This window comes from Gavialis gangeticus, unplaced genomic scaffold (genome assembly GCF_001723915.1).
Source record: "Gavialis gangeticus isolate Ggan-Ray unplaced genomic scaffold, GavGan_comp1, whole genome shotgun sequence".
In the NCBI taxonomy this organism is placed as follows: Eukaryota; Metazoa; Chordata; order Crocodylia; family Gavialidae; genus Gavialis; species Gavialis gangeticus.
The window spans coordinates 40,556,145-40,565,902 of NW_017729000.1; the positions used below are offsets into that span (position 1 = coordinate 40,556,145).

A 9,758-nucleotide genomic window follows, 5' to 3' on the forward strand; every position below is an offset into this window, starting at 1 on the left:
CAATGGGGGAGCCTACAGCAAATTCTGGGGTGACTGCTGCCCCCCTCCCAGTGCCACTGCCTCCCACCCTGAGCACAGCCCAGCACAGTCCCCCTATGGGAAAGAGCCTGGTGCAGCCCACAGCAGCAGCACACCCTTGCCCCATGCAGATCTGGGGGCAGACGCCCCCTCCTGTGCCCTCCCAGGGTGCATGCAGTAGCAGGAGCCGCCTCCTGCCACACCCCCCAAACAAGCTGTGGCTCCATCCTGTGTCCCACCCCACTGTGGCTGCTCAGCACCAGCCCCACTCCCTCCCTCACCGTGGAGACCTTGATCTGCACCACCCATGCCCCTTCCCTCCCCCCCTCATCCCTTCCCCCACGACAGACCCGGCTGCTCTCCACACTGTCCAGCTGTGCTCCTGCAGCATGCATGCTGCAGCTGCAGCTGCACACGTGCACACAGCATTTATTGGCCATGTTATCGGCCACATCAGACAAAAAAAGCCAATTGCCGATACTCTCAATTTTCCTCATATCAGTGCCAGTCTGATTATGGGACCGATGTATCGGTGCACTCCTATTCATAATCAGTCTCTATGTCATTGGCTCCCAAACCATGTTTTGCAGGAAATGCATTGCCCAGAAGACCCTCCAATGTTGTTAATGGCCCCAGGAAATTAAAAAGTTAAAATGGAAAGCAAAATACAAATGCTGTCTGCAGTATAATACTGGTTTGATATGGTTGCCCAGAGGTCAACAAAAACCAAGGATAACTGCTCAGCATAATTCTTCCCTCTTTGTGCAATCCTTTTGGCACTCACTGGCTCAGTGAAGAGGTCTTGGAATGATTCTTTGATAAGATGCAAGTACCTTAAATTACTTGTGTTGCTTTCAGACTTGTACTGTTTGTGATGACAGTGAACAATGCATTTAGTGATATTATAATTGCATCTCAAATACTAAAAGTAATGCTCTAAGGGAGAGGACAATCTTGCAGGGCAAGAAGAAGGACACTGCCTAATATGGTTTCAGTGCTGGTTATTTCCAAGACTGGGGGAGTTGGAACGTTCAGCAGAGAAATACACGCTTTATTCAGTTCTTATTTTGCTCCTCACAAGTTTAACTTAAAAGGAAGAAAAAGGTGAAAAATATTTAAAGCTGAAAAAAATATCTAGCTTAAATGAGTGATGGGTCAGTGATACTCCAAGGTTTAAATCTGGCTCCAAGACAAAAGCTAGTGTGTATCACTTGTGCATCAGCCCTGAATGTCAACACAGACCTTCAGGCTCAATTTTCATCGTCTTTCTTTTTGTAGATTTGCTTGCTGTGGCCTTACCTATTGCCTGTGTAGGTTAATTTCCTCTTTTTATCATGGTAATAGTGTAATAAAGTGCTTTAAATGTTTAACCTCTTACTCCTGACGCAACACAAAGATAGTGTACTGTGTTGCCTGTATAGTGGTGCTGCCGCTTACTTCAGAGACAAAGTGTTTGGAAAGGGACTTAAAAAGATACTAATAATAGTAAGCAAAAGCAAAGAGGAACAAGTACAGTAGATCTCAAGCAAGGGACAGCTCTTCAAGCTACTTTCCATATTAATGCTGCTCTTCTTCCTATTGGTATTCAGACAATCTGTATTATTCCCTTTAGAGAACATCATCTGGGAAGGGTCTATTTTTTCTTGAGTTGTGTACTGCATTACCTTTTACAGGTTGGAATGCATTATACAATACACTTTGACATGGTTAAAATATGTTACAGAGTATCAAATGGTGCATTATGCTGCTTTGATACTGAAGAGATGTTCTGTTTTTGGTTTTTGTCTCTGACAGACTTTATCATTATTTGCTTCTAGAATAAACAAATGTTTGATTCAGTGTATGTTTTATTCATCTGTTTTAAGGTATAAAGAGACAGGTTTTCCCTGAAGTTCACAGTAGCAGACCTTGTAAAGGGGGATCCAGGGAGAAAAAACTTGGGTTGCAAAAAAAAAAAAAAAAGGATTGCACTACTCCCTCCACGTTTGATCTCTCTCAGCCACTCTGCAAAGTGCCAAAAATGTGTGTAGCACAACTATTTCAGCCAGGAAATGCTCTGGTCCTTTGTGTTCAGTGATAGGGCTCCCAAAACAGATAAAAGGTAAACAAGCAACTGTTAAGCCAGTGTCATATTTTCAAAAGCAACTTTTAGGAATTCACTGTTTTTTCACTTAGATTTGAGCTTCCAAGTGTGAGGTCACTTTTGAAAATGGGACTTACAGTCCTAAGTCACTTAGATTCTTTTGAAAATTTTGTTCTAAAGCTACTTTTCCCCAGGATTCAAGGTAAGGCCATTGGTCAAAGCTGCTGCAACCCTAGTGACTGAATTCCCATTGAATACACAGTGCTTTTTTCTAGCCTATGTAGGTATGTCAACACCAACAGAAATGAGACTGACATGTGCTGTAATCACTGTCACATATGAATGTACACATACAAGCTTGTGTTTATGTTCATTACAGGCTGCACTCAGATTTTGCATTTACAGAGCATTTTACAGAGCTGAATTCCTGATTAATTGTATTATAGGAATCTAGTAGCTAAAGTAAAAGTATAGCCTAATTACTTACATTATAAAGAAATTGTAGCCTTTCTCTGAACTCCAGATAAGTTAAAGGTGCTCACTAGTCATTTGAAAGTGACTGCTGTTGCTTCTACTCGTACTTATTAGCAGCAGTAGTAGTACTGTTCCTCCTTATTACTGTAGGGAGTCCCTTATCATTTGAGTCTCTCTCTCTGGATAAAATCATTCTCTCCTTTGGAATATGCTTGCCTTTTAAATGTTGATTTTGTATGTTGATAATTCTAGTGTGCGTGTCATGGTCCCACAAGCCACTAGTCACTAGTGGGAATAAAAGTTTGTTGATCATAAATGAGTTGTATCAGCAAAGAAGGGGGTGGTTGTCTTAGTTTCACTGCAGTTTTTCTAGTGAGGTGACTAAATATTTCTACTGTTATTTTTTAGATCACAGCGTTTAAATTTTGATGTGTCATCTCCAAATGGAATTCTTCTTTTCAGAGAAGCTAGTAAAATGATTTGTACTTATGGTAGGTATCTATTAGTGGTTTGGGTCTTTTTAGGGGTGTGGAGGGGTCAAGTATACTTTATCTGTTTTGTGGTATGAGTTCTGTTAACTTCACTTTCCTCAACCTTGATGGATTTGTGGAACAAGTAAAAGGAGTGTATTATGACCAATGTCATCCCATTATACAGTATACTAAGTTACATTCATAGATCATGGGAGTGCCGTGTCATTTATTTTGTAGTATGTGTCTTCTAGCAACTTTATGCATTCTTTATCAAACATACAAACACAGTGGATCCAGAGCTACCAGTTGATGGGTCAGGGTTGACTTAATGTATCCAAATTATATTCCAGCAATTGACAGTATAATAGACCTGTTACAGCTTTACTCTGGGGCTCAATTTAAAGCTCTTATAAAATGTTACCCCATCTTACTATAGCTGTACACAAACACAATTGTAACACATCTGTGACTCCAGATAAGTATATTGGACTTCAAATCTTGTATTGGTTCTCATTTTTCTTTCTAAGAATTTGAAAGGAATTTTACCAAGTTTCTATAAAGCTACTTTACTTTAAGTGCATGTGAACAGGAAAGACTATAAAAGTCCTATTACTTTTTAAGAGAAAAAATCTGATCTTTTAAATTTGTTTTTACTGCACTTGAAGATGCATTCTGGTGCTGGAACATATGTGTTCCATGGCTTTCTGTTAAAAGATGTTTAGATGTAATTACACATTTGATTTGTAGAGTATAGAGGCAGTCAGGATGTGCAGGCTGCAGAAAACATGTATATAGGACAGGAAAAATGATTCCAAGTAAATCTTATTTCTAATAAACTAATTTCCCTATTTTATTTCCAACAACACCAGCCAGTGTGCAGCCACATTTTTAATACCTTCTCAGGCGATTTTATGCAAGTGATTTAGCAAAGTAAAAAAGTCAGCATAGAAAAAGATAAATTAGTAAACCTTTAAGTATCTATTACTAAATACTATTAACAATGCATTTAATTTAAAACTAATTGCTTCCATTAGATCATTAAGGAGATGCATTGTTATGTTGCTGCTTAAAATACATTTGCTTCCTTCATCCCTGGTCTCCCTGCAAAACTGCTCTTCTCGATGCTTACCTTAAAAAATCACCTCTTCATTGATCATCCTTTAGTTTCAGCTGTTGGCATCTGTCTCCCAAACTTACCATCATCAGCTGTTCCAGCTTACCTCTTCCTGTTTCTTTCATAATTGATGCCATCTTCCTCTCTACCCTTTACTTTGTGGGGGAAAAAAAACATCACTTGATAGCTACTATCCATCACACCATTTAGGTGTGGCTGATGAAACCTGAGCAAATTCTCCATCCCCCAAGATATTAGGTCTTCCAAGCAGGGATCTGACATCATTTTGGTTATGCTAAAGGTAAACTGAAAGGAAAGTACCAGCATAGTACCAGACTTAAGATTTAAAACAAATCAGTGGAGTCATAGCATCAAAAGTAACCCACTTCAGGACAGCTACCTCCCCTCTCTGCTTGAAAGTGTCATTCATGGAAGATAAGATAATGTCCATATGCTTGAGAGAATCTGCCACTGAAAGGAGAGAAAAATAATTTTGCAGGCTTTCCTCTGTCCTTTTCTACATTTCCTGTATCCTCATTCCAGGGTGTTGTTACAGCAATGGGAAAAGAGAGAATCTACTCAGTCATTCCTAGGTACCGACCAAAAATGTAGTAACTCTGGCAAAGGTTTTTGCTTCATTGGAGAGCTGAGACTCCATGATCCTTCCTTGAAAATTATTTTAAAACGATCAAAGAAGTGAAGAGTTCTGCTGGGTTGCAATCAAAATATTGGGCAACTTGCAGAATCAAACGTTAATTTACGATTAAAAATTCTCCCCTGTTTTTTCCTTAAGTCAAAATGACACACTTTAGAATGACCAGCAAAAGAACTGTGATTGCAAATTGTCATTTTGATCCCACAACAACCCACACACGAAGGAAGATAATTCAATCATCAAGAATACAATATTTCCATGAAAAGAATATGACCTGATTATAAAATGACCCCCTAATAATTTGTTTCTATATATGGAAAATGTATACTTTGTTTATAATTTCCCAGGTAAAAAATTGAATTACTGGAGGTTTGCCTGAATTTGTCCACCTCCCAGTGCTACAGCAGGGAAAATAGATCTGGAGGGTCAAGTAGCCCTTTGCTTCCTGCTTCTCCCCAACTTTTTCCCCTGACAGCCCCTTCCCCCTGTCCTTACTATCAGACCCTATTCTCCCTGGGCATGTGCAATGTTGTGGTTCACCATGACTTGAAAAAAGAGTTGGCAGTGAGAGAGACTGCTCTTAATGGGCACTACCATATATCTTATTCAGATGGGCTATACTCACCTATTCTTTTGTTAGGTTCCCATCAGTATGTTTGCCCAGTGTGGGCTGTGTTTTATAGTCATGCTCAGTGTTGGCTGCATTTAATCAACTTCTTACTTGGTTTCCGTTGCTGAGCACATGCTGCTTTTGGCAGCAGTTTAATGATATACAGTGTATTTAGTGAACTTTCCTTGTATGCGATTATCAAACGAGGGGCTTTTTTCCCATGCCAGTTGAAGGGAGAAACCTCATCTTGTATTTGAGTAATTAGGGTAATAGCTGTTTTATATTTCCTCTAAAATAAAAGTTGAAATTTACCTCTTGATCAAAAAGATCAAATAGGACACAATTCACAGCCCTCACTATGCAGTTCTTGCATTTCACTTTTAGCCATATATATAAGTCTAATACTTATTAATGTATTCGTGGGTTCCCTGTTGCATAAGAACCATATTCCATAGTACCTTGGGAGTATCTGTTTCTTGCTTTGTGGTTTTCTTACATTTTTAGTAACATCTTTCCTCCTCTGTTATAAGAGACAGATATAAAAATAATACTTTCAATATTCTGGTTTTATTTATCTATATTCTGTCATGATATACTTTGATGTAAGTTTTTAATTTTGCTTCAGCTTTCAGCTGTTCTAGCAGTTACTGCTCAGGGTCAGTGACGAGGTTAGCCACAGCAGCACAAAACAATTTCCTGTTCTCACAGCCCAGGTAACATTTGGATGAGGATTAAATTTTACCACATTTTCCAGTAGCCAGACACAATTATTTCTAATGAGCTTTAAATTGCTTCTAGAACATGGATTTCAAAACTTAGTGTTGTAATCCATTCAGCTCTAGCAACTTAATAAAATAACAGTTCTTTTTAAATTTTTTTGGTTAAATTGTTCCTTGCTATGTAATCTATTGCCCAGTTTAAAATGTAATGTGTGTTATACTCAGTAACTATTTGTTTTCTTCTCACTATTGCCTCACTATTGGCATCTACAATGCTACCTTTTGGTAGAAAATAGTACTGAAATTTACTGTTGCTCATTACTGACTTAGATCCCAGTTTTGTCTCCCCTGAAAACTTTAAGCATCCAAAAATTTATCTGGGCTTTTTGTATTAGTGAAATTGTTTTGAGAGCCTTTCCTCATGTTTCATTGCTGCTTCACCTTGTGAAAGGTAACTTCTGTTATACCTCCAACTTCTCCTTTGTAGTGCATATTTCTACTTCAAGTAATGTCCATATATACCCTGAACTTCCTGCTCCTTCCTACTAATCAACTGTCTGACTATGGACTGAGCAGTCCTTTAGAGTTCCTGATGGCCTTCAAGTCTCAGAAACTATCCATATACCTAATTTGTTACAGCTACTTCTCAGAAAATACCTGCACCCTAGTGGGAAGAATGTTTAGAATTCATTTTCTTGTTTTTGTTTAAGGGATGGCCTACAGCTCAACATCACCCTCAGCTCTTCCTCCCCCAAATAGAATGATACCACAAGGCAGCACCATCTTGAGCTTTGTCATAGACACTAGCCACCTCTATTCTACCCCCTTACCTGGGTTGAACTGTTTCAGTCACTTGTGGTGTAGTGGCACCTTTTTCTTCCTCCAAGATTGCCTTATATGATCTACATAGTCTCCAGGGCTCAGACCATGCCCTTCCCATAATGGCCTGATTTCAACTTCAAATGGGTACACAAGATACCTATTTTATCTAGTAGAGGCCTACATCTCTGACAGTTCTCTGTCAGTCATAGATTTCACAGACATTAGGGCTGGAAGGGACCTCGTAAGATCATCGGATCCAGCCAAGGGGCAGGAAGTCAGCTAGGGTCAAAGGATCCCAACAAGATAAACATCCAAATGTTTCTTGAAAGTGTCCAGAGTAGGTGCTTGCACCATCTCTGGGGGGAGTCTTTTCCAGGCCTTGGGGGCTCCAACAGTAAAGAAGTTTTTTCCTTATGTTCAGCCTAAAACAGACTTGCAGGAGTTTGCGACCATTGGACCTTGTCATCCCCTGGGGTGTTCTGGTGAACAGGTGTTCCCCCAGATCCTGATGCACACCTCTTATGTACCTATAGGCTGCCACCAAGTCACCCTTGAGCCTGCGCTTCTCCAGGATGAAGAGTCCCATAGCTCACAGCCTCTCTTCATAAGGCCTGTTCTCTTGCCCTCAGATCATGTGTGTGGCTCTCCTCTGGACTCTCTCAAGCTTTTCCATGTCCTTCCTAAATTGTGGAGCCCAGATTGGATGCAGTACTCCAGCTGCGGCCTCACTAAGGCCGAGTATAGTGGGAGGATGACATCCTCGGTCTTGCTTGAGATGGATCAGTAGTTGCAAGCCAGAATTTTGTTCGCTTTGCCAGCTGCAGTATAGAATTGGTGATTAATGTTCATCTTGTGGTTAATCATGACCCCCAAGTCTCTTTTGGTCATGGTGCTAGCGAGTGTAGCGTTGTCGAGCCTATAAGTGCAATGCGGGTTTTTATTCCTGAGGTGGAGCACTTTGCATTTGTTCGTATTGAATGCCATCAGGTTTTCATCCGTTCACCTTGCAAGCCTGTCAAGGTCGACCTGGATCACCAGCCTATCCTCAAGCGTGGACACTCTTCCCCAAAGTTTGGCGTCATCAGCGAACTTGACCAATCCTTTTTTGACACCAGTGCCCAGATTTTTTATGCATCCATTTTTGACACCAGTGTCCAAATCGTTTATGAAATGGAATCATTCACATGGAGGATAAAAAGGACAGAGAAAGAGGGTAAGCTTCTCTTTCTGTTATATAAATCCTTTGGCTCTGCATCAGGTCTGGGGTAGAAAGCCTTTTTGTAAAATGTGTATTCATCCCGGCACTTGAGCCAGATCCAGATACATTACTTGTCAGAAGAAGACATAGAAAAAGTCTCCTTCTCTTTGTCATGACACTGGAAGAAAGGATTCCCCTCAATGGTGGGAGGGTTCCTATGAGAGAGAAGATTCCTGAGTGCCCATTCCCATGACAAACAGGTTTCATGAGAAACTTGGATCTTCAATCCCAACACCCTCATCCACTCCAAAGACTTTTCAGCCCTGTAGGATTTCTGGGGAAGCTCAGAGGAGCCCAGGTCATAAAATAGCTACACTGTCTTAGCACCAAGACTCACAGATCCAAGCCTAAGAGACAGGGAGCATCCCAGCATGGAGCTACTCAAGGTCATAACTGCTTAATACCCAGTTAACTAAAGGGCCTATATCATTGTCATATTTGCATACAGTGATAGAACCAGAGCAAATATGATTGCATCAGCCCAACCTGTGGTGCCAGCCTGGTCTTACCAATATAGCCCACATCTGGTACTGGGTCCTTCCTCTTGACACTGAAATGCTCTCCAAGCACTGTACCACTGAGATTTCTAAATGGGCTGTCAAAGGCCTTCTCATTTGTTGAGGTCACAGTCCCACAGTGGGACACAAACCTGGTCTTTATAGAGCTGCTTCTTGAACCTGTAGCATCCTACTACCTCTGATTTTCTTTTGCATGACAGTGACCTTTGTGTTGATTACTTCAGTCAGATGAGTTAGTGAGGTCCAGACCTTGATGGCAGATCAACCACACATGACCTATCCAGACAAGTTAGCCATGCTCACCCCAAATTTCTGCAAAAGGTTGTTTCTGGGTTTCATATCAACCAGCAAATTTGCCAGTTTTTCTCCCAAATCTGCACAGCTCTGACACTGAGACGTCGCTCTCTACACTAGATGTAAACAGAAGTCTAGCTTTTACTGTTTTACCAGGCAGGGTAGATTTGTACCTTATAGACTAACCAAAGTAGGTAGATATTTAGCACAGGATTTCATGAGCTGAAGCTCACTTCATCTTTTTACTGTTTTACGCAGGACCACCCCTTTTAGAAAGTCCCCCTGCCTGTTTGTGGCCACAGCCAAGATAGCCCAGGGGTTAGTACAAGGGTGGCCAAAATATGGCCCACAGGCTGGATCCGGCCTGCCAGGCCATACTATCCAGTTAATGTGGCCCCTAAAAGATTTAGAAAATGTATATTTATCTGCTCCTGGCTGCCTGTCAAAGATGACACTTGCCAGGGGCAGTAGGACCCAGGGAAAGCTGGCATGACTCACCAGCCTTCTCCCCTGCCTGCTGAAGCTTTTGAGCTGCTCCAGCATCATGTGGCCCCTAGCTGCATCACTGGACTGCAAGAGCATGGGGCCTGCACTGGTACTGCAGGAGCACTGGGCCAGGAGCAGGATGGGGGGGTGGAAGGGAGAGATTCTGGGGGCAGGGGGAGGGAGAGACTGTGTGTTTGGGGGGGAAGGGAGGGAGAAATGTGTTTTGTGTGTGTG

General features: G+C 41.4%; 1 protein-coding gene across 3 annotated transcripts in view; it reads left to right on the forward strand.

Annotated features, from left to right (window-relative positions):
* Positions 1-9,758, forward strand: part of RANBP17 (RAN binding protein 17) — a 329,610-nt gene that overhangs the window by 249,382 nt on the left and 70,470 nt on the right. For all 3 annotated transcript variants that reach the window (XM_019506533.1, XM_019506534.1, XM_019506535.1), the window contains one exon: positions 2,984-3,066. In XM_019506533.1, the coding sequence (XP_019362078.1) occupies positions 2,984-3,066 (83 nt within the window). The remainder of the gene's footprint in view (positions 1-2,983; positions 3,067-9,758) is intronic.